This window comes from Sparus aurata, chromosome 10 (assembly GCF_900880675.1).
Source record: "Sparus aurata chromosome 10, fSpaAur1.1, whole genome shotgun sequence".
NCBI lineage: Eukaryota > Metazoa > Chordata > Actinopteri > Spariformes > Sparidae > Sparus > Sparus aurata.
In genome coordinates this window covers 27,711,807-27,735,807 of record NC_044196.1, presented here as the reverse complement: position 1 = coordinate 27,735,807, position 24,001 = coordinate 27,711,807, and the positions used below count along the sequence as shown (strand labels likewise).

General features: G+C 42.6%; 4 protein-coding genes across 6 annotated transcripts; 3 read left to right on the top strand and 1 right to left on the bottom strand.

Annotated features, from left to right (window-relative positions):
• Positions 1 to 4,158: 4,158 nt before the first annotated feature.
• LOC115590173 (uncharacterized) lies at positions 4,159 to 6,268 on the top strand. Its single transcript, XM_030431434.1, has 5 exons — positions 4,159 to 4,237; positions 4,384 to 5,082; positions 5,405 to 5,527; positions 5,625 to 5,647; positions 5,996 to 6,268. The coding sequence occupies exons 1-5, from the start codon at positions 4,183 to 4,185 to the stop codon at positions 6,113 to 6,115; spliced, it is 1,020 nt and encodes a 339-aa protein (XP_030287294.1). The 5' UTR covers positions 4,159 to 4,182; the 3' UTR covers positions 6,116 to 6,268.
• Positions 6,269 to 8,787: 2,519 nt separating this feature from the next.
• LOC115589209 (uncharacterized) lies at positions 8,788 to 15,906 on the bottom strand. Of its 3 annotated transcripts, XM_030429987.1 has the most exons (5): positions 15,821 to 15,906; positions 11,149 to 11,241; positions 10,346 to 10,403; positions 9,878 to 10,243; positions 8,788 to 9,381 (listed from the first exon to the last, which is right to left on the bottom strand). In XM_030429987.1, exons 3-5 carry the CDS (start codon positions 10,374 to 10,376, stop codon positions 8,909 to 8,911), a joined length of 870 nt encoding a protein of 289 aa, XP_030285847.1. In that variant the 5' UTR covers positions 10,377 to 10,403; positions 11,149 to 11,241; positions 15,821 to 15,906; the 3' UTR covers positions 8,788 to 8,908. The 3 variants fall into 3 exon arrangements, with proteins under 3 accessions (XP_030285847.1, XP_030285846.1, XP_030285848.1); XM_030429986.1 differs by having other exon boundaries at positions 9,878 to 10,403; XM_030429988.1 differs by lacking the exons at positions 10,346 to 10,403; positions 15,821 to 15,906 and having other exon boundaries at positions 11,149 to 11,265.
• Positions 15,907 to 16,916: 1,010 nt separating this feature from the next.
• LOC115590249 (uncharacterized) lies at positions 16,917 to 19,502 on the top strand. The gene is made up of 6 exons (XM_030431531.1): positions 16,917 to 16,989; positions 17,135 to 17,479; positions 17,576 to 17,614; positions 17,718 to 17,831; positions 17,949 to 17,983; positions 19,359 to 19,502. The coding sequence occupies exons 1-6, from the start codon at positions 16,944 to 16,946 to the stop codon at positions 19,479 to 19,481; spliced, it is 702 nt and encodes a 233-aa protein (XP_030287391.1). The 5' UTR covers positions 16,917 to 16,943; the 3' UTR covers positions 19,482 to 19,502.
• A 2,222-nt stretch (positions 19,503 to 21,724) lies between these two features.
• LOC115589154 (uncharacterized) lies at positions 21,725 to 23,398 on the top strand. Its single transcript, XM_030429883.1, has 6 exons — positions 21,725 to 21,769; positions 21,915 to 22,259; positions 22,399 to 22,437; positions 22,541 to 22,654; positions 22,773 to 22,807; positions 23,217 to 23,398. Exons 1-6 carry the CDS (start codon positions 21,742 to 21,744, stop codon positions 23,337 to 23,339), a joined length of 684 nt encoding a protein of 227 aa, XP_030285743.1. The 5' UTR covers positions 21,725 to 21,741; the 3' UTR covers positions 23,340 to 23,398.
• The last annotated feature ends 603 nt before the right edge of the window (positions 23,399 to 24,001 follow it).

Below are 24,001 nucleotides of genomic sequence, written 5' to 3'. Positions count from 1 at the left end.
GCTCTGAACAGGTTTCATGTTGTGGAAACTAAAGTCCTAGCTTGAGCACAGGAAGACCGGTGTGTGGTCAGGAGGCCACAGCGTATAGCAGCTCAGATCGGGAGGAAATAAAGCGAGCTTCACCGAACAAAGCTGAGGTCCGAATAGAAAATATACGAATACAAAAAGCGAATACAAAAGGCAACAAAAACAAGAGGATCAGGCAGTAGCAAATACTGAAAAAAAAGAGGGAGAACAAAGACTAAATACCAACAAAACTAATGGGGGGATGAGGAATAGGTCGAGAGAGGAGGGAAACGAACACTGGGAGGGAAAAACACACAGGAGGAACTGAAAAGCAAGACAAGACACATGAGGGTAAATTTCCAAAATAAAACAGGAAACAAGAACATAAAAAATACTGGGATCCTAACAAAAACAGGAAAATGAGACTGCCCCTGACAGTGAATAGGTATGTATCTATGTGAAGAAACTTTCACGTGTCAAACCCTGTACACTATAGAACCCAGTGTGTAATATAAACTGCTCAAAAAAATAAAGGGAGCCCTTTAATCACACATCAGATCTTGATGAGTGTGTTATTCAAGTTGAAATTATTTACTGATGCATAGAATTTGCTGAGAACAAAATGAGTAACAGCGGTCAGTGGACACCTAAATCATCAACCCACTGAGGGCTGAATTCAAAATCACACTGAACATCAAAGTAAAAATTTGAAATCACACGCTGATCCAACTTTCATAATCGCGACTCATAACATGTCTCCTGTATGCACTCCTGACAATGTCTGAGATTGCACCTGATGAATTGACGGACAATGTCCTGGGGAATCTCCCCAGACCTGGATCAGGGCATCACTGAGCTCTTGGACAAACTGTGGCTGTACTTGGTGGCAATCAGATGAGCTGTATATAACGTCTTTAAGGTGCTCAATTGGATTTAGGTCAAAAGATATAGAGGGCCAGTCAATGGCAACAATGCCATCATCATCCAGGAACCGCCTACACAGTCTAGCCACATGGGCCGGGCATTGTCATGCACCAGAGGGAACCTCGACCCACTGCACCAGCGTAAGGTCTGACAATCGTTCTGGGGATTTTGTGACATTCCAAGGATATGCCATCCGGGCCCGGTTCTAGGCATGGGCATGGGGGGCCAATGCCCCCCCAAATGCTTCGGCTGCCCCACCAAACCGACCCCGCTTCGTTCCGAAAAAAAAGTATAGTAGTATATAAGTATATTCAAATATATGATATTGTAACGTATTCCCATAAATGCTGCTCAGAGTAATCACAGTCCTCGGCTCTTCTGCCAACAGAGCCGGTGTCTCTCTCTCTCTTGTACCGTGCATACAGTCAGTAGCAGCTTCTCTCAGTTAGCATCACATTAGATACTAAGGGCACTCCAGGCTTGTTAGTTGTTAGCATGTCGGCTAGCAACTGCTAGTAGTAGCCTAGTCCCATCGGCGGCTGCTGCCGAGTTTGTCTCTGTCCCACTCCGCGGCGTGGGAAGCGTCACACAGGCAGGCTACGTACCGGTTGTGAAGCGGGTTTCAACTTTCAACCCTTGCCAGCCCCGCTGTTAGTCCTGTTGGCCCACGAGCCTCACCCACCCCCGCCAACAGGATTAAACAACACACGTTAGTGAGAGGGGACTCCATAACCTGTAAACTCAGGTTAGCGCCGCCGGCCACTGTTTAACATTACTTCCTGGGGCCAGAGCCTCCAACAGCGGCTAGTCTGAGGCTGCTGGCATCTGGCCGGGAGAAACAGGGAACCCAGGCAGGCACACACTACTTTCCAAAGTGCGAGAAAGTCGTACACAATAACATAGCATCAACCAATCAGACAAGATTTATTTATTTATTTTTATAGCGCTGTTTACAAAATTGCTTTGATGATATTCCATCTCTCCAATTTCTATACACCTGCACTGTCAGTTATCTGATCACTATTTATAAACCACATATAAGTCTCTATATCACAGTCATGGTTACCCTCTACAGTCACGAACTTTTACATCAGTCTGCATTCTTTTGTAGCTAATTTCTTATTCAGATGTTCAAAAACGTGCATGATTTGAAATAATACAAATCTACCTCCATTTTTTAATTTGATTATTTGTTTGCAAAAGTTAAAAATGAAGCAATGCCTTCTGGGAATTTCAAGACGCATCTGCGTGGTTGTTGGAAGTTGGAGATTGAAAATTGGAAGCTGACTGAGATTAAGCTAGCAAAAAAATGAATCGAGGCATCAAGCGACACAAGGGGTGAGTGGAGAAAAGAGAGAGAGAGAAATCTGAGAGCACTGTAGGCTGACGGTGAAAAATGCTGCAAACCGACTGATTTGTTTTTAAAATCAAGTGCAGCTTCATCTAGAAGTAGTAAACCTGGATAACGAATGATGACAAGACATTTTTATTATGGAACGGCTGGCTCCGATGATTTAGTTTTTTTTTTTATGCATTGGGGTTGTGCACCGATATGTCCATGTTTTGGTGCAGTTGTTTATAGCATCACTGGGGCTCAAAAGTGTGTGTTCTTTCCGTGCGGCAAAAGTTCTATCTGCCAGTTGCGCAATATTTAGGTTTAGATTCCATTTAATATTAGATAACTAATTATAATTGGGCATTGATAAAGTTGTCCTACATCGGGGAGGTGGAGGTGGGCTTTAAATGTAAGATGCAAATTACATTGTAGCTTTAAATTTAAATAGAATATAGGTCAGTAGACTGACATCAATAATTTGTTGGCCACATGATATGTTTTCTTCGTCAATCCAGAAAAAGAATTCCTGTTGGAGCTTTGCTGATGGAACAACGGCGAATCTGCCATGCTTACGTCTGGGTTGGCATCATAGACTGGAAGGCATACAAAAAACGGTGATCCCTATGGCACTCAAAACAGTAGCAGCTGGTGACCCATCGAAATTTCTTACTGCCCCCCCCAATCAAGGCAGTCTAGAACCGGGCCTGATGCCATCCCAGACCATCACTGAGCCACCAACAAACTATCCATGCTGGATGATGTTACAGGCAGCATAATGTTCAACATGGCATCCCCTGACTATTTCACATCTGTTACATGTGCTCCATGTGAACCAGCTCTCATTGTGAAAAGAACAGGGCGCACAAAGCAAGCCACACAGACACACAGATCCGCTGAGTAAATTTACTCAGCGGATCTGTGAGGTACTTTGTAACAAAAAAAAACACAAACAGATTCCACACCATGCAGTATGATTCAAAATGAGGTTTATGATTGATTTAACGTATGTGTCTTTGCAACTGACCTGACTGACTTGCACTTTGTGACCTCATCAGATGCTGTTTTTTAAAATACACTACGTGCAAACACACCTCTATCAGTCTATCAAAAAGGTATATCAAGGGGATCGTTCAAACACTTTTTAAAGATGGATTTAAACAATAGCTGACCCCTGTGAGCCATTATTTAGCTAGTTGTATTAGCATAGTGGTTTGAAATTACCGGTGGAAAAATGCATTGCATTTTGCTCGAGAAACTAGAGTTTAATCTACTATAAGTCATGTGATTTTATCTGCAATGTTATAAGTATGAAAAACACATGTATAAATAAATGTACTTTCTTCATCTTTACCACAAAATTTTTCTCAGTAAAATCTTCATGCACTTGTTTCCAGCCTTGCCAACCACCATGTATGATCATTGAGGAAGTGGGTACTAAAAAGGATCATGTGACTCCTATCTTATCCCTGATTGGTTGATATGGGGGGTGTTAATCTCTTCCCATGTTACAACCAGACCCTGTCTCCCCTACACAACTGAAGAAAATGTAGAACAAAAGGTCTGGTCATTTTCAGACATTTTAATGTGGAAATGTTGCCTATCATATCTATAGCTGTGGATCAAACAGCAGAAAGTCTGAGAAACGGTTGACATTGGGTTAAATGTACCTTAATCAATCATCAACATTCCTTATGTAAGAGTATATGTGATATATATTTTGTTAATTTTTCTCCTAAATCTAATGTAAAGTTGAGTCATGTTGTTGTTACTGTCCCAAGGTAGTGGGGTGATGAACGTGTGTGCACTGTTTCCAAAATAGGATGTTCATTCTGATTGGCCAATCACGTAAAGTCTCCTCTGTGAAGAGTAGAGAACGGATAGAGATTCACTTCATTCAGCACAGCATCTGAAGCACGATGACACCTCCAAGCTTTGCTCTGTTTTTCACATGCGTGTTCATGGCCAATATGGGTAAGTTGTATTTTTTTACTGCACTATAATAGTTTACCATGTGTTTGTTAGTAACATGTTCTTATGCATGTTGTAATACAGATCATTACAACATACCAGCATTAGATTAACTGTGTATATGCTTTGTTTCTTTATTTTCTCCTCAGCTCATATGACGACTTTCAAACAATCATCATTAGATTTTCAATCAGTCGATGTTGGAGCTAGTGTGGCTTTGCCATGCTCCTGCCAAGACGATAAAGTGGTGATGTTTTACTGGTACAAGCAAAGTGTGGGACAGACACCAACGCTGGTGTCTACTTTCTACAAGCAAAATAATAATGCCACCCTTTATGATGAATTTTGGAACAATCCACGGTTCTCGCTGGATACTGAAAACCGTAACTATCACTTGAAGATTTCAGATTTGCAAATTTCAGACTCAGCTACTTACTACTGCATAGGGAGCAATTTATATGACTTTGAGTTCGAATTTTGTGACGGCACAACTGTCAGTGTGAAGGGTTCAGGTTTGAACATCCCAGCCTCCATCCATCAGTCAGAATCTGGGAGCATCCAGCCAGGAGGCTCTGCGACTCTGAACTGTACAGTACACACTGGGACCTGTGATGGAGAACACAGTGTTTACTGGTTCAAACACTCTCAAGAATCTCATCCAGGACTCATTTACACCCATGGAGGCAGGACTGATCAGTGTGAGAAGACAGACAACACACAAACACACACCTGTGTCTACAATTTGCCGATGAAGAGCCTGAATCGTTCTCATGCTGGGACCTACTACTGTGCTGTTGCCTCATGTGGACACATGCTGTTTGGAGACGGGACCAATGGAGACTTGAAAGGTAAGTTCGTTTCTAGCAGAGCTTTTTGCATTTGAGAAATTGTAATGTTTTTTCCTCCCCATTTTTTCTTACAATCACATGCTGACAGGAGCTACTGGTCATTAACAAACTGACATTGAAGCAGTTTCTTCACTGAGCTGTAGGAGATTAAGATTGTGTTTTGTTTTGTTTTCAGAATTACCAAGAACTCTTTCGAAGTACAGATTAGGATGTCAGCATTGTTCATGGATGGACTTGAAAATATCTAAACCTATCCTTTAATAAACATTTAGAGAAAAACATCTCAGTCATCTGTCATGTGTGCCGCTGTCTTTCCATACAGATACGGTGGACTCTCTCGTCTTGGTGTATTGCCTGAGTGCTGCTTTGACATTCACCACCGTCCTGGTTGTTTTACTGGCTTTCTCAGTGTACAAGATGAACAAAATAAACTGCCAGTGTACAGGTAACTGACACTATTTGAATCAGACATCAAGTATTGAGCGTGTGTTGCATTTCAATAAAATGATTTTCATTTTATGTGTCACAATGTACATTTTCAGAAACTTCTACTCCAGATGCATTGGTAAGTACAGTTTCTATTAAAACGAGAGAAGTTTTAATAGCACAGCTTTCATTTGTTTATATTTGACAGCAGGTGCCATAGGAAATAAAAGTAATTTGTACAAGTTAGGTGTCAGGCTACAAACAATCTGCATGGGCAGAAATACATAGATATAATTTGACGACTCCATTATTGTATGTTCAGTTGTGACATGTAAAGAGTATTGTTAAATTTTATATTCTCTTCATAAAAGCACACAAATGCATTTTTTTGCTTTTTTTTCTCTGTGACACTACAGAGGTCTGTACATGTCTTTCTTGTGCAGTATCTTATAAAACATTGATTAACTATTTTACATTTTGTTCCCAGTTTCACCAGGATGCAGAGAGCCTTCATTATGCTGCTTTAAGGGCTCACAAGCCCAACAGATCAAGAAGACAGAGGAACAACACAGACAGCGAATGTGTGTACTCCAGTGTGAAGCCATAGAGACGGATATGTTTCAGTTCTTTTTTTGTACCGGCGCATTTTCTCATTTGATTTTTATCCGGGTGATTTTAAGTTGAACTTGAACTCTTACTATGATTCCACCTTATTCAGTAAAGTAAAGGCTTGCCTTGCATTAAAGCTTTTGGACTGAAAGAACATCATGTCTTTTGTCAAAGGGTTTTCTTCAAAGTTAAGAGCAACTACACCATTTTTGGTATCAGTCCAATTAAGTAAACTGAATCAGGAATGGGCAGGGTTTAACCCAGTAGTGGCTGGTGCTGAAATCAGACATGGCCAGGACTGACCGGAGGTTATTTATTTAAGCCTGAATGTCATATAGGTAGATCGGAAGGTGCTGTATTTGTTATCTAATATACATTTTTTTTGCAGAGCAGCATCAGAACTGAGCTTCAGATCAATGTTTTTGATTGTTGTTGAAGAGTAAGAGAACCATTTTATAGAACATAGTATTACGGGTCCCAGGATTGGTACCAAAGTAACAAAATAAATGTCTGTAAAATACAGATAAAGATCAGCAACAATGAAGACACACACAACTGTTTGTCATCCAGATTGCAGCTGGGGTATGGGGAAAAGTTCCTCCCAAAACAACCTGGGGTGCAATCGTTCCTGTGTCACATGTTCCACCTGTATGCTTCTGACATTTTCCACACATATTTGTCACACATGAAAAATAAAATAATTAGACGGTTCACCATATTATTTAGCAAAATATTAGACCCAAGAAATTAAAGGAAATTACTTTTCATCTTATCAAATTAAATAAACACCAAAAGTGGTCACTATATTTTGGGGTGTAACCGCAATAGTTCTAATCATGAATAAATAAACATTAGCCAGCTACTCAATGACAATTTTCCTCCAACCCTATGAAAAACATGCACTGTTGCCATATCTCAATGAATCGCCCTCACAGCTCTGTGGGCTGAGTTCTGAGAGTTTGTCTCCACAATTGTAACCTGCATCATTGGCATCACATGTGCAGTTATTGACACAGTTATAAAGAATTTTCAAAATAATTATATATACAAAAAACCCATGAGTACGATTATGAAAAGACAATACATTTAACAATTTAATCACATCATACCGTCTATACAAACCTTATGTTCTGTGTAAGAGGGCAGATTCTTCAATATTTTGTTTGCTAGTGTTACAGCGACAGATTGTTCTGAACACATTGTTCAGATGCTATACGGTTCCACCTTCCTATTACCACCAGCAATCTGAGAAAAACAACGAGCACTGTGTAAAAGTTGATCTCATATGCTCTTCAATGTACGGTATATTGCTCAAACGAAGTGGGGGTTTATGGCCTGTATCTTGTGCCCTCTTTAGATTGTACTTCAGATGTACAATCATCTCCTTTAACTTTGGTTTCTTCGTTTATGTGTTTGTTCCTGACTCATAAAACACAAGGGATGATCAAGAATACCATGAGGCTGCTTCGTCTGGGTCAGAAGCCTGGCTTGTTTGCACCAAAGGAAGTCCTGCCTCCAACAGGTGGGCTAGGTTAGGTGTATTAGACCTGACGACAAAGAAAGATTTTACCTTAGTCAAGTAGAGACTTTAAGGGCATCTTTAACCAAGTTTTACACTCATACAAAATAGGTGATGAGAAAGCAGCCTCTAAAGCAGTTAGCTTGACAGAAAACAGGGCAGCTTAAGGCCTAATTCATCACGTTTTGTATGTAAGTTACCTTTTGGGCATGCTGCCACAAACCCAGAACCGTAAAAAGGTACTTATGGTCTCTTTGCTGTAACAGTAAAGTAATTTCAGGCCCTTTTGTGTCTTTGTATCTGTGGTTTCAGGCAGGATGTCTCTACATCAGCGGTTCTCAGTTCTCTGAACCTGGCCTTTAGATTATTTCCGCAAAGGAAGTATTTCAATTGTTTACTAAGGTAGAAGAGACACCATAGTGGTAGTTGAAGTACTGCATTGAAGATTTAATTTAAAAGGGAACAAAAGGAGATCATGAACAGAGTCATCAGTCTGTGAGAACAGTTGTGTAGTGTCTTCTGCGGCTCTGGAGAAGTTTCAACAAGTCTGAGAATATTACCATGATAACTCACCAATAGGACACTGAGGTGAAAAGACTATTCACATATTTGTGACTTATCTTCTGTGTTTGTACACTACCATAATCATATGTTCACGTGGGCTTTACTTGTTCTTCTCTCATGATGCTTATGTTATGCTTATGTACATTTCAGCTTCATCACTGAAAACAGGCCACACCTTTTGGTCCGTGTCTTTTTTTAGCAATCGTGTGGTCTCCAGTAAAAGAATAGAACTCTCCACGCATTGGTCGTGATTGGTCATGCGCCTGTTGTCTTTGTGCTCTTTTTGTGTTTGTATGAGGGTGGTTTTCAAGCAGGATGTCCTCATTTTTTTGCAAGGGACCTGCGTACGTTTACAGGAATTTTGTTTTCGTCATCAACCACACACGGATGTTATGTAACGCTGTTATGGTTAGCAAAATCTGAGCAAAGTTTCTGGGTTGATTAGACAATAGGTTAAAGGTGTTCCCACTGCTTTTTTAAAACTGTTTTGTTGTTGCTCTTCATAGCTATATTGTATGCTCTAATTATATCTCCACAAAATGCATCATCCTCTACAAACCAAAGTCTGTTTATTAGGAGACAAACGATGGCTTTTTGAAAGTTGCTTTTATTAAAAAGTGTAACAAAGAATGACAATATGTTTTTATACTTATATTGTGTTATTTCAGATGACAACTGTAACAGAGATTCTGATTTACATGAGCATTCTCAGCGGCTATGCCTGGTCTTACCAACATAAACCAAGAGACAAACAGTAACACAGAACAAGAGAATCCCAGTTCTGATGATGGAGAGCCAGACTAGGATTTTCATCTTGGCCATTTGGTCCTCAGCCTTACTTTGGACAAACAGCTTGCTTCCATTGCCGAACAGTATCCCCCCACAGGAGGCCACTGCGCAGTAGTAGGTTCCAGCATCAGAGGAGCTCAGGTTCATCTTCTGCAAATGGTAGACACAGCTCGCTGAAGGAGACCCCGGTGAAGGAGGCCCCGTTGAAGGGACGTGTTTCCATCGATCCCTGGGCATGTGAAGGATTCCTTGGTGAGACTCATGTCTGAACCAGTAAACACTGTGTTCTCCATCACAGGTTCCAGTGTGCACTGTGCAGTCAAAAGTCACAGAGCCTCCCTGTGGGACAATCTTGGAGTCTGGCCCCTGGATTACTTCCTTGAGGCTGGCTCCTACAATCCAAAAGAATTTGCAAGGAAAAACAGTCTGAGACACTATTTAGGTTGCTTTTCCTATGTAAAATTTTTTGACTTGATGCTTATTTAGCCTTTTATTCTATTTTTTTTTTGTTGTATTTATTGTATGTATTTTAAGAGTTCATCTAAAAATGAAAACTCAGTCATATTTGCCCTCATGCTGATGGAAACTCAGGTGAACTTTTTTAGTCCACAAACATTTCAGGATTATGCAGGAAGAGCTGCATGGTGCCATTATTTTTTTCTTTTTTGTTTTTTAAAATTTAAATTAAATTTAATAATTAAATAATCCCCATCTACTTCAGTTGTTTTTGGAGAACGCTGCAACTCAGTTTTGCTGTTAAGCTCCAGAAATGTTTTGTGGACTGCGAAAACTTCACTCGTTCTTCCATCACGAGTGGGGGAGTAGATCGGATAGTCTGATTATTTCATTTCAGTCAAAACCAGTGAGGGAAAAAAAAAGGGACAATACCTTTGACACTTAGAAAGACCCCCTCTCCAAACTCCACTCTGTTCGAGTGCGAGCTCCCACAGAAGTAAGTCGCTGAATCTGAGATGTGGACGTCAGAGATGTGTAAATGATTAATCCCGTCCTTCATTTGCACATAGAATCGAGGGTGTTTCTCCATCCAGTGGAAGCCTTTGGACGGTTGGTCATACTTGTAAATACTGGTAAGGAGCTCAGGTCCACCTCCTAATGTTTGCCGGTACCAGGAGAAGTGCATCGCCACTTGGCTGTCATAGAAACAATGTAAAGTCACATTGTCCCCCACACTGGCAGATATAACCCCAGTGTCCTGTTTGACTGCAGCCGACTGGATCACTGCTGTCAGATGAACTAGGTCAAACAAACAAAATGTAAAAGAAACATGAGCTGATTTCAAAAAATGTTCCTTGATTAGAAGAACAGATGGAACATATTTCATATCAAGAGACTTACATAGTCCACAGAGGATCATATACAGCTGCATCGTCTCAGAGGGTTAAAGAGCAGAATGCTTCGAGTGGAAAAGAAGACGGCAGCTTCAAAATGGGGTTACATTTGATTGGTTGTCAATAGGGTCAAACTCTGTGGCACTTCAAACATCTTGAAAAAACACATTTTTAGAAACACTTTACAGAGCAGGATGTTTCAGCTGACAGTCTATAGTGCCTCCTATAGGGGACAAGTTGCAATATGTCGTGAGCAACAGTCAGATGTGATTTTATCTTCCCTTTTGGTTATACAGTATCTTTATAGTACAGTGATTCGGGGAATGAAAGGGGAAGACTTATATGATTGTGGAGCTCTGATAAAGGATGGTCTGGCTGCCTAAATACAACATGTCAGATTTCTGCATTCAAATTTCTAAGAAACGTCTACACCTTTGTTATGTATGTTGTTTGGTTGTCTTCTTACGTTATGCAAAATGTTTCCAATAAAGTTCAAGCCCAAGAGACAAAACGTACCATGAATAAAACTTTAAAACGTCGACTAGTTTATGAGTGAATGTGGCTGGCTCACATCAGATTTTCATCAGCAACCTTGATAGTTAAATAGTGCTTTCACTGTCAGCAAAGCGAGTTTTTGCCTCACGCTAGTCATGCAAGTTTGACAGCGGTATCATTTGTGTTTATTTGCTTTACTGGCACAAGTGTTTATTCATCCCAAACGCACAAATTAATAAGCTAGCATGCAACGGCACATACGGAGGGTGTGTGTGTCTATGTGTGTGTTTGAATTCAGGTCAACCGCTCACTTACCTCAGCACTCGCCAAAGACTATGGTTCTCTTGGTTCTTTTTTTCGTCTCATCTGCATCTCGATCTGCTGCATCGTTAGCACCGCAGACCGTTGCTGCAGTCAGGTTGATAAACAGGAGTGAAGATAAATCAAGTTCAAAGTCATGTCTGAGCTTGCCTCACATTGGTAACCCACTCTAGATCAGAGCAAAATTTGATGTGAGTGCGGATGTTTATTGCTCCAGGTCTGGCTCTGCACTTAACTATCTCCTCCAGAGCTGGCGCACTTTGAGCACTGCAAACATTTTTTGTTCTGTGTTGTTTTAGATACCCCTCGTTGCAGAAATTACATAGAGTGTTTTAACCCTGTAAGACCCAAATATAGAAAAACCTAAAAAAAAAATGTTTTGACCCTTCAGATGTTGTTGTAGGAGGCCTCTGATGCAGAAATGAAATTGTTTTTTTTATAAAAAAATGTTTATGTACGTTTTTAGAGAAATGTTGTAATATTGCAACGTTGGGCTTAGTTGGGTGCAGAATTTCTGTATGTGTACTCATGTTCTCTGAACAACAATTCAAGACAACTAAGGGTTCATGTGCAGGGTTGATTGCTTACTTAGCCCCATAAAGGTATATAACATTAATAATAATCACACATTCATATTTTTATGAAGATTATTATTTTTTTTTTATTAAACATTTTCTACTTTTTGTAGTGACTTCTTCATTCCTTTATTTCTTTTTATGGCTGACTTTCATTCATAGTGAAAGTCCCAAAAACAGTTCTTGTCCTCTGAAAAGCAAAGGTGAACATCACACTTGCTGCATTGCATGTTAGTGTATCCTTTAATGCAGTGTCTGCAGCTTCCTCTCCCTGTCTTCACTGGGAAATGCGCAACTAGGTCCTTGTGTACATCCAATGGGAGCTGTGCACTTCTCTTGGATGGTCTCTTCTGATGAGTCAGAGGGCTTCCTGATGTCACTGTTGCTGGGCTCCCGTTGCCTGAAGATGGTCGTCCTCTCTTTGGAGTTTGGAGCGCTGTGTTCACCAGGATGAGAGAGGATGCTCGCTGTGCCTGAAACTGTCTCCTGTTCATTGTCTCTTTGCTAGACATCTTGAGAGAGGATGATGGTGTGCCAGAAGATGTACATGTACCAGCGACGGGATTTGATGGGGGACCTTTATTTGGCTGTAAATGAGTCCAACAAATCCACAACTCCCTTGTACTTGTTGTTGGCACCAACAATGTAAGGCCTCTCAACTTCAGTGTAGGTTCAGCTGGCTTTGTCCCAGCGTTGAATCTTCTGCACAGGTTGAGGTCCAGCAAAGGATGACAAGTGTGATGGCCCTGTTGTCAGACCATTTGACAGCACAGATGTTGTGATTCCCCTCCACTCTGACGTCATCGCTTCCTCTCCCCTTTTTCTTCAGGCTCCTCTCGTCTTCAAGGTCACAGTTGAGCAGGCGCACCTGCCTGGCTGTTCCCACGTGATGAATTCCCCAATGTTTTCCAGGCAGACAATACTGTTTGCTTATTGTAAGTCCATCCATCCATCCATTTTCATCCGCTTATCCGGGGCCGGGTCGCGGGGGCAGCTGCCTGAGCAGGGACACCCAGACTTCTCTCTCCCCGGATACTGCCTCCAGCTCTTCCGGGAGGACCCCAAGGCGTTCCCAGGCCAGCTGAGCGACATAGTCACACCAGCGTGTCCTGGGTCTTCCTCGGGGTCTCCTCCCGGAGGGACATGCCAGGAACACCTCCCGAGGGAGGCGTCCCGGGGGCATCCGAAACAGATGCCCGAGCCACCTCAGCTGGCTCCTCTCGATGTGGAGGAGCAGCGGCTCTACTCTGAGCTCCTCCCGGGTGACAGAGCTCTTCACCCTATCTCTAAGGGAGCGCCCTGCCACCCTGCGGAGGAAAATCATTTCGGCCGCTTGTATCCGGGATTTTATTCTTTCGGTCATGACCCAAAGTTCATGGCCATAGGTGAGGGTCGGAACGTAGATTGACTGGTAAATCGAGAGCTTCGCCTTTCGGCTCAGCTCTCTCTTTACCACGACAGACCGATACAAAGACCGCATTACTGCGGCCGCTGCACCGATCCGTCTGTCAATCTCACGCTCCATCCTTCCCTCACTCGTGAACAAGACCCCAAGATACTTAAACTCCTCCACTTGAGGCAGGAACTCTCCTCCCACCTGGAGGGAGCAGGCCACCTTTTTCCGGTCGAGAACCATGGCCTCGGATTTGGAGGTGCTGATTCTCATCCCAGCCGCTTCACACTCGGCTGCAAACCGCCCCAGGACATGCTGGAGGTCCCGGCTCGAAGGAGCCAACAAGACCACGTCATCCGCGAAAAGCAGAGATGAGATCCATTGGCTCCCGAACCAGATCCCCTCCGGCCCGTGGCTGCGCCTAGAAATTCTGTCCATAAAAGTAATGAACAGAACCGGTGACAAAGGGCAGCCCTGCCGGAGTCCAACATGTACTGGGAACAGGTCTGACTTACTGCCGGCAATGCGAACCAAGCTCCTGCTCGGGCAGTACAGGGACCGTACGGCCCTTAACAGAGGGCCCCCGACCCCGTACTCCCGGAGCACCCCCCACAGTATGCCACGAGGGACACGGTCGAATGCCTTCTCCAAGTCCACAAAACACATGTGGACTGGTTGGGCAAACTCCCATGAACCCTCGAGCATCCTGCAGAGGGTATAGAGCTGGTCCAGTGTTCCACGGCCAGGACGAAAACCGCATTGTTCCTCCTGGATCCGAGGTTCGACTATCGGCCGAATTCTCCTCTCCAGTACCCTGGAATAGACTTTCCCGGGGAGGCTGAGGAGTGTGATCCCCCGATAGTTGGAACACACCCTCCGGTCCCCCTTTTTAAATAGGGTACCCTGGAATAGACTCCCCCTTTTTAAATAGGGGGACCACCACCCCGGTCTGCCAGTCCAGAGGCACTGTCCCCGACTGCCACGCGATGCTGCAGAGACGTGTCAGCCAAGACAGCCCCACAACATCCAGAGACTTGAGGTACTCAGGGCGGATCTCATCCACCCCCAGTGCTTTGCCACTGAGGAGCTTACGGACTACCTCAGTGACTTTGGCTTGGGTGATGGATGGGTCAACCTCTGAGTCCCCAGCCTCTGCTTCCTCTATGGAAGGTGTGTCAGTGGGATTGAGGAGATCCTCGAAGTATTCCTTCCACCGCCCGACGATGTCCCCAGTCGAGGTCAACAGCTCCCCACCTCCACTGTAAACAGTGTTGGTGGAGGACTGCTTCCCCCTCCTGAGGCGCCGGATGGTTTGCCAGAATTTCCTCGAGGCCGACCGGTAGTCTTCCTCCATGGCCTCCCCGAACTCTTCCCAGGCCCGAGTTTTTGCTTCCGAGAACGCCCGTGCTGCCGCACGCTTGGCCTGCCGGTAACCGTCAGCTGCCTCAGGAGTCCCCCGGGCCAGCCAGGCCCGGTAGGACTCCTTCTTCAGCTTGACAGCAACCCTTACTTCCGGGGTCCGTGTGTGGAGGTGAGCCCGATTATTTCTAGTTGGTACCGCTCAACCTCCCGCACCAGCTCAGGCTCTTTCCCCCCCAGTGAGGTGACATTCCATGTCCCCATGGCTAGAGTCACCATCCGGGGATCGGGCCGCCGGGGCCCCCGCCCACGACCGCCACCCATATCCCTCTGCACCGGCCCCTTCTGAACCCTCCCGCGAGTGGTGAGCCCACGGGAAGGCGGGCCCACGTTGCTCGTTCGGGCTGCGCCCGGCCGGGTCCCATGGGCAGAGACCCGGCCACCAGGCGCTCGCCTGCGAGCCCCAACCCCAGGCCTGGCTCCAGGGTGGGGCCCCGGTGACGCCGATCCGGGCGACGTGCACGTCCTTGGTATTCTTGCTTTCATCAGGGGCGAGTGAACCGATCTTAGTCTGACCCGTCACCTAGGACCTGTTTGCCTTGGGAGACCCTACCAGGGGCATTAAGCCCCGGACAACATAGCTCCTAGGAACATTCGGGTGCTCAAACCCCTCCACCACGATAAGGTGCCGGTTCAAGGAGGAGTTATTGTAAGTCGCTTTGGAAAAAAGCATCTGCTAAATGCCCTAAATGTAAATGGCTTAGCCTATGCTCTCTACTTGTCATGCTAAAAGAAATGTCCATCCCAATCACCAGCCATTAAGTCACACAATACTGCCTTGAAATGACAATACTGCTTGTAATGCGCTCTAATTATCATACTAAAAGGAAAACAGGCATACCCCCACTTACATCCACACATCCACATTCAGGAAAATGTTCACCTTTCCCAGAACTGAATTGTCTGTTGATATCCTCTTTGTGGATAAAGTCGTGGAATTTTAGGTCAGTCTGATCAAATTAACTAAATTTTTTAATGATAAAACTTTTAAATCAGTCAAATTTGACCAGAACACACCACAAGAGTAGTGTACGTTTCATGTATAAAAAAAACACACTGTTTCAGGCAGTGGTGTAGTGGAGGGAATACAACCTGTATGTTCCCACTGCAACAAGCCTGCTATTTTGACTACCACACTCACCCAACGTTGTAATATTGCAACAAATATATAACAAGCTCTAAATGAAATTTGATGAATCTATTCTACAAAAACTACATATGTACATGTTCTAGACATTGTAATAACAACAAAAAAATATATAAAAGACATTTTACTTACTTGAATCTGATGAATTTAGTCCAGTGAAACAAAGCAACGTTGTCCGAAGGAAATCATGAGAGGTTGTGTGAGTTCATGGCCATGAGGCGGGACTTATATGTACTATCCAATAGCATCGTGAGACTGAACAATAGGACCCAATGACTATGTAGATGTGGTAAAAAAACAAGATAAAATATAACAGATTGCTAAAGGTAACGTTGTAATATTACAACAGTGGGTCTTAGAGGGTTAAGTGCTGTCTCAAAAGTTGTCTTTATAAACATGTGGTCAACACCTCCCTCTGTCACTGAGGGCACCTGGGAAGTCCCTCACTCTATCTTTCTCAGCGCTACATGCTCGGCCCCCTGCTATTCAGACTGTTGACACCTAGATGTCAAGTAATTTCCAATTGCAAGTTTGCTGATGACATAGTCATGGTAGATCAGATTTTCTAGCTGTTAAAATCAAGAAGCCTCAGATGTACAGTATATTCACAATGTGTTGCACAACCCTCTGTACATTCTGTGTACATGATGGAAAGCAGAAAGCACATAGTAAATTATAATGAACAATCCAGACCTACATCTTTTGGCATCTAGCTGTGAATGAAGAGGAGTAGCACGGAAGAAATAAGGTTAATCCAACATTACTTAACTAACTTATAGAAACTGCTTGCGTTTTTTTAAAGGTTGCATTTAAACACATGTCTCTTAATGACCTCCGTCCCGAGCTGCTGCAGGTCGTATCAAATGTATGTGTAGTCGAAGTTGTTCTGTCTGTGCACCTTGCTCCAAGAGACGAATAAAATGTAGTTAAACTGTATTCATGAACACAGATGTATAACAAAAAACTTGCACGTGATGTACACTATCTGAGCTGCTGTATCTGATTTCTGCAAATGAGGTGAGGATATCTTTCATGATGGCTGTAAAAAAAAAACTGTAAAACCGGCAGAGGAATTGTTACTTATGGTGACAGAAAATCTTTGAAGCACATTTTTTATCTCAGATTGCATCAGGCGCAGACATTCGTGGTAAAGATTTGAGGTCTTTACATAAATGATTCAATACCCGACCCCTTTCCAATGAACGCCCCTTTACAGAGATATAAGTGCCCTAGCTGTGACACAGTTACACGCACAATGAAGAGCTTCACCTTTATGACATCTTTACTTCTCTGCAGCCTCAGTAAGTACTGGAAGCAGCAAATACAATCAAATTAATTACCCTTCATTTTTCCTTACAAATGAGTGAGTATTAAGCTAATTTAGATGTGTCGTTGCTTTATCAGCTAAAGGAATAAATCTCATGTTGTGTCTGCTGTTTGTTTCAGGCTGGATCTCTGTCTCAGGTTCTGAGTCTCACACTCTGGAGGTTCGGACTGGTGATGAAGTCACACTGCTGTGCTCCAACCTCGCCACAAGTCCAACTCAGACAGACTGGTTCAGAGTGGTCAACAGAACCAAGCCCCATTGTATCTCCTCTATGTACGGGTCCGATGGCAAAGTTTTATTCTGTGATGGATTTCAAAATGGAAAATTTGAAATGAGCTCCAACGTCTCCACTGTTTTCCTCAAAATCAAGCAAGTGGATTTATCTGACACCGGACTGTATTTCTGTGGATTTTACATAAAAACGCATACAGTCATTTCAACTGCAACATACTTAAACGTTCAAGGTAAGACTGGGAGTGATCTCTTTTCCTCGTCATATTTACACTATATCTCGAATTGATTGTAGGCATCAAATTATAACCTCCCCATCATTCTTAAAGGTGATAGTTGGGATGATGAAGACAGTTTTCACACTCAAAGTAGGTTTCCCCTCTTCTCTGCTAAGAGCTTCTTAATTGGGAAAGTTATCACAGCTAAAGACACCACATTATAACACAGAGTCTAACTCTACCATTTCTCTAGGAGAGGAGAGGTATGGAATGGCAAACATAATGTGTTTGATCCTGGGTGGTCTGACTGTCCTCCTCACTATATTCATCATTGCTCTGGCTGTTAAAATCAAGACAATTCAAACAGGTACAGTAGATTTACAACGTGTTGCACATCCCCATGTACATTCTGTCTACATGATGGAAATCATGAAGCATGGTGAATAATAATAAACAATCTATACCACTATCTTTTGTTATTTAGCTGTGAATGAAGGGGAGCAGCCTGGAGGAAACAAGGTAAATCCAGCGTTTACTTATGGAAACTGTTTGCTGCGTTTAAAAACACAGGTCTCTTCATGACCTCTGTCCCAAGCTGCTACAAGTCATATCAAACTCTAACTTCGGAAAGGCAAAACGGTCTTCTTTAAGGTAGAGCTGAAATTATCTTCATTAATATATACTTTTAAACCCTGAATTTTGTTCTCCAAGCTTTAAATTGACAGTTGAGGTTCATTAAAGGAGTCATCACCTGGTTGTTTACATATCCAGTCCCTCTTGGATCGCTTTGGATCAATTCTTAAAACATATTAGAATTTTTTTTATTTTTTTTTAAATCAAACATAGAGCTTGTTCTGACACTTTTTCATACCGCGACTTTCTCACGCGAGATTATGCGCGAGGTTTTGACCGGTCCGGATGTGCATTGTATTAATATGTAATGAGGCGCGCGTTGATTGGCCGCGGGAAGGACAGAGCCTGCATGCACACAGACTCCAAAACATAAACAGCCCCCTGTCATGGCGCACACACTAAATGACGAACCTTACGGAGTTCAGGCATTTATGTACGAGCCGGAGTCGGAACCCAAAGAGAGTGAAGATGCAGAGACGGTGGAAGAGACACGTTTACAGCAGGATGTCTCTGAATGGAAAATTCTTTTTTTTTCCTTCTTACTTTTCACACTCGTGTTTTACATGTAAGACCTGAGTTTTAATGCTGGCGGTCACGATGTATGGCGTGAAAATGACAGAGAAATAAGCAGATTCGGCGTGCTCACTCAGAAAGTCTGGCTGAGGACGGCTGTGAGCTGATACTTATGCAAGTAGCCTCCTGTGGTAACGTCACCACAGGAGCAGAGTCAAAATCTCGTGCTTTAGGAACGCGCACTATTGTGCGCTATTCCTGTTCGGAAAAAGAGCCAAAGCGAAAAAAATAAGCCACTTTCAAACTCCAGCTTTTCAGGCAAGTTTCAACAGAGGTCCAACACCAATATGCATGATTTAACGAGAGAAATTGCGATTTCCGGGTGATGACTCCTTTAACTTGGAGTAAAATATGTATTTTAGAGCAAATGATGTGGGCAAACACAACTTGTAGCTGTACTTTTTCCTTTTTCTTAATAATCCTTTATTTTTATTTATTTATTTATTGCCTCGGACACAAAACATGAGATGCTCCATCAGCTCAACCTGTAAGATTATTTATCATAAAGACTTAAAATAATTTGAATTTATATCAGTGACCAGTTTCTTTGACAGGAGTTTTAATTGAAATTGTGCAACGAGACTGGGATTAGAAATCTGGTTAAACCTGGTCTTCACTGACCCACTAATCCACCAGTTTTACAGATTTTTATGGTGTCCCTGACAGAGTAATTGACTCTCATTTACAGAATATGGGCTCAGATGACCTGAGCTACGCAGCAGTACGCTTCCAGGCTAAACCGAAAAGAAACCGCAGGCCTGCATCAGAGAGAGAGATGGAGACACACGTTGTGTACGCTGCCACCAGATAGATTCAGGAAGCACCGGAACTGCAGCTTGCACATATTATACTGCTGTTGTGTTCTTGTGTGGGTGGATGGTGTCAAAAAAATAAAGTTTGAATATTGTGTTTTTATTTTATTTTCCGCATGTCTTTTTATTTGCTATTGGTCAACGTGTCTGCCTTTATTTTTTGTCTGAGAGGACAAACAGCTTGCTTAATGTGTGACAGAGGAGGACGAGTCAGAGAGGACACTGATGAGTGAGATGGTCGGCGGAGGGAGCAAAGAGTGAGGCTCACATCACTTGTTTGACAGGAAGAGACAGCACAGTGTGGTCTGACAGCAACTGAGGTGAAAATGACGAGGCCTCTGATGTTCTGTAGAAAGTAGCCTCTCAAAGGAAGCAATGACAACCAGCTTCTCATGACAGAATCAGACTAGCTGCTGTATCAAGACATTTTTGAAAAAAAAAAACACTATAGAAATAAATAATAGGAGAACACATCAGCTGCCTGTGGTAACACATTGTCAGTTAAAGATAAAGTTTCCACCACAGGAAGATTTCAGACATTTGACCACAAACATCAAAGGCAATGCTGCTCTCACAGAACGAGAAGTTACCTTAAAAATGGATCAGTCTCTCGGTGAAATCTCTTCAGACCTCATTTCATTTTACACAAAGGTTTCTCATAGAGAGTTAAAAGCAAAAAGGACATGACAGAGTTTACAGCCATGCTAGTGGCTCTGTGAGGCTGCACTCTTAAAGCCACAGAGAGCAGGTAAGTATCTGTCGCTGTGTGTCATAATGTACATTGACTGACCAAAACATATAATGAGAATTTTATTCTCAGTAAAAAAATATTTAATCTCATCTTGTCAAGTGTTTCTGTGGGCTTAGAGATCACACCAACAAAAGTATGATCCTGAAGTTTATTGCATATGATGGATATCTGAGAGGATTTAAGTGGGGTGGATTGAGGGTAAGTGGACAGAGTGGAGCTATGAAGGGATGGGGGAAGAAGGGTCATCGAAGAATAGACGTTGGGTTAGTGTTGGTTGAAACATTCAGTCAGTGCGTTTACATGACACTGAAGAAAAATGAATTACTGTGCTAGTCCGACTATGATCGGATTTTTAAGATGCTTATACACCTTAGTCTGACTAAAATCGGACCGGATCGGATTTCTCATAGTCGGATTAAAACACCTGGATTATTCGATTGATCGTCGCATTACTCCTGCACATATACTTCCCATCATTCCCTGCGCAGGCTCGAGATTTCTTTCCTGTGGCCGTGAGTTGGAAGTAGAAGGACGGCGGCAGTGGCGTCTTTCCTCCAAAATCACTGCAAGCAAGAGCGATATTGTGCATCTAGTTTGCGTAATTATCAGGTACATCATGTATGAAATGTACAAAGATGTAGCTTCGTCTCGCTCTTCGTACGCCATCTTTCTCGAACACAGAGGCAGGGTTTGTTGTTGCTGGTGACGTAAAGAGGTCAGCCAGAGGTGGCTCTGTTACCACTAGTTGAAATGGGTACAGCGCCACCTATAGTGCCGGGGTACGACATACTTTGGCCAATAATTCGATTTTCTCACTGGCATGTATATTCGGACAATTGCAGTTGTCTGATTGCGTAGCATAGTCTAACTATGGCTGTAATCCGACTAAGCTGTCCATGTAAACGTACTGAGGGTTCCTGCATACGCAATACAGAGGACCCTGGAGACCTCTATCTTTTGCCATTTAGCTGGGAATGAAGAGTAGCAGTCTGGAAGAAATAAGGTTAATCCAACATTAATTTACAAAAACTGCTTGTTGTGTTTTTTAAAGTTGCATTTAATCACACGTCTCTTAATGACCTGCTGCAGGTCGTATCAAATGTATGTGTTGTTCAAATTGTTCTGTCTGTGCACCTTGGTCCAAGAGACGAATAACATATAATTAAACTGTATTTATGAACACAGATGTATAACAGAAGACTTGCACGTGATTTATTATTGTCTGAGCTGCTGTATCTGACTTCTACAAATGAGGTGAGGATATCTTCCATGATGGCTGTACAAAAACCTGTTAGACCAGCAAAGGAATTGTTACTTATGGCGACAGAAAACTTACAGAAGCACATGTTTATGTCAGATTGCACCAGGCGCAGACATTCATGGTAAAGATTTGAGGTCTTTACATAGATTTTTCAATACCCCACCCCTTTCCATTGAACGCCCCTTTACAGGGATATAAGTGCCCTAGCTGTGACACGGTTATACGCACAATGAAGAGCTTCACCTTAATGACATCTTTACTTCTCTGCAGCCTCAGTAAGTACTGGAAGCAGCAAATACAATCAAATTAATTATCCTTGATTATTCCTTACAAAAGAGTGAGTATTGAGCTAATTTAGGTGTATTGTTGCTTTATCAGCTAAAGGAATAAATCTCATGTTGTTTCTGCCGTTTGTTTCAGGCTGGATCTCTGTCTCAGGTTCTGAGTCTCACACTCTGGAGGTTCGGACTGGTGATGAAGTCACACTGCTGTGCTCCAGCCTCGCCACAAGTCCAACTCAGAGAGAGTGGTTCAGAGTGGTCAACAGAACCAAGCCCCACTGTATCTCCTCTGTGTACGGGTCCGATAGCAAAGTTTCATTCTGTGATGGATTTCAAAATGGAAAATTTGAAATGAGCTCCAACGTCTCCACTGTTTCCCTCAAAATCAAGCAAGTGGATTTATCTGACACCGGACTGTATTTCTGTGGATTTTATATAAAAACACATACAGTCATTTCCACTGCAACATACTTAAACGTTCAAGGTAAGACTGGGAGTGATCTCTTTTCCTCGTCATATTTACACTATATCTCAAATTGATTGTCACATAAGAATGAAAACAGCATGAAGACAAACAGCGAACCAATCGGCATTAAATAATTACCTCCCCGTTTTTTTTAAAGATGATAGTTTGGATGATGAAGACAGTTTTCACACTCTACGTAAGTTTCCCCTCTTCTCTGCTAAGAGCTTCTTAATCGGGAAAGTTATCAGCGCTAAAGCCACCACATTAAAACACAGAGTCTAATTCTACCATTTCTATAGGAGAGGAGAGGGATAGAATGCCAAACATAATGTGTTTGATCCTGGGCGGTCTGACTGTCCTCCTCACTATATTCATCATTGCTCTGGCTGTTAAAATCCAGAAACTTCAGACAGGTACAGTATGTTAACAATTTGTTGCACGACCCCTATGTACTTTCTGTCTACATGATGAAAGCATGAAGCATATAATGAATAACAATAAACAATCCAGACCTCTATCTTTTGTCTTTAGCTTTGAATGAAGGGGAGCAGCCTGGAGGAAACAAGGTAAATCCAACGATAACTTAAAGAAACTGTTAGCTGCATTTAAAAAAAACAGGTCTCTTAAATTCTACAGTTGGTGTTCATAAACTTGGAGTAAAATATACATTTCAGAGCAAATAGTGATTTTGTTCAGAATGCAAGCAAACACTGCTTAGAGCCGTACTTTTTCCTTTCTTTTAATAATTCTTTATTTTCATTTATGTATGCATCAGAAACACATGAAGATGCTCCATCAGCTCAACCTGGAGATTATTTGTCAGTAAATACTTCAAATAATTTTAATTTAATTCAAATTGTGTAACAACACTGGGATTAGAAATCTGGTTAAATCTGGTCAGCGTCAACCCACTTATCCACCAATTTTCCCAATTTTTATGGTGTCCCTGACAGTGTAAGTGACTTTCATTTACAGAATATGGGCTCAGATGACCTGAACTACGCAGCAGTACGCTTCCAGGCTAAACCGAAAAGAAACCGCAGGCCTGCATCAGAGAGAGAGATGGAGCCACATGTTGTGTACGCTGCCACCAGATAGATTCAGGAAGCAACTGGAACTGCAGCTCGCTCATGTTAAACTGCTGTTGTGTTTCTTGTGTGGGTGGAAGGTGTAAAAAAAATAAAGTTTGAATGATGTGTTTTTATTTTATTTTCCGCATGTCTTTTTATTTGCTGTTGGTCAACGTGTCTGCCTTTATTTTTTGTCTGAGAGGACAAACAGCTTGCTTAATGTGTGACAGAGGAGGACGAGTCAGAGAGGACACTGATGAGTGAAATGGTCGGCGGAGGGAGAAAAGAGCGATGCTCACATCACTTGTTTGACAGGAAGAGACAGCACAGTGTGGTCTGACAGCAACTGAGGTGAAAATGACGAGGCCTCTGATGTTCTGTAGAAAGTAGCCTCTCAAAGGAAGCAATGAGAACCAGCTTCTCATGACAGCATCAAACTAGCTCCTGTATTAAAACTTTTTTGCAAAAAACACTATAGAAATAAATTAATAGGAGAACACATCAGCTAGCAGTGGTAACACATTGTCAGTAAAAGATAAAGTTTTCACCACAGGAAGATTTCAGCCATTTGACAACAAACATCAAAGGCAACGCTGCTCTCACATAACAAGAAGTTACCTTAAAAATGTATCATTCTCTCAGTGAAATCTCTTCAGCACTCATTTCATTGTACACAAGGGTTTCCCATAG

Bases quoted from the DNA above. Each gene is read 5' to 3' on its own strand.
- LOC115589209 (XM_030429986.1), bottom strand. From the start codon at position 10,376: ATGCAGCTGTATATGATCCTCTGTGGACTATGTAAGTCTCTTGATATG. The intron at 9,382-9,877 runs GTATTGTCCCTT...TTTGGATTGTAG, and splicing joins GGTCTTTCTAAGTGTCAAAG to GAGCCAGCCTCAAGGAAGTA.
- LOC115590249 (XM_030431531.1), top strand. From the start codon at position 16,944: ATGAAGAGCTTCACCTTTATGACATCTTTACTTCTCTGCAGCCTCA. The intron at 17,615-17,717 runs GTAGGTTTCCCC...CCATTTCTCTAG, and splicing joins AGACAGTTTTCACACTCAAA to GAGAGGAGAGGTATGGAATG. The intron at 17,984-19,358 runs GTAAATCCAGCG...TCTCATTTACAG, and splicing joins AGCAGCCTGGAGGAAACAAG to AATATGGGCTCAGATGACCT.
- LOC115589154 (XM_030429883.1), top strand. From the start codon at position 21,742: ATGACATCTTTACTTCTCTGCAGCCTCA. The intron at 22,655-22,772 runs GTACAGTATGTT...TTTTGTCTTTAG, and splicing joins AATCCAGAAACTTCAGACAG to CTTTGAATGAAGGGGAGCAG. The intron at 22,808-23,216 runs GTAAATCCAACG...TTTCATTTACAG, and splicing joins AGCAGCCTGGAGGAAACAAG to AATATGGGCTCAGATGACCT.
- LOC115590173 (XM_030431434.1), top strand. From the start codon at position 4,183: ATGACACCTCCAAGCTTTGCTCTGTTTTTCACATGCGTGTTCATGGCC. The intron at 5,528-5,624 runs GTAACTGACACT...GTACATTTTCAG, and splicing joins AATAAACTGCCAGTGTACAG to AAACTTCTACTCCAGATGCA. The intron at 5,648-5,995 runs GTAAGTACAGTT...TTTTGTTCCCAG, and splicing joins CTTCTACTCCAGATGCATTG to TTTCACCAGGATGCAGAGAG.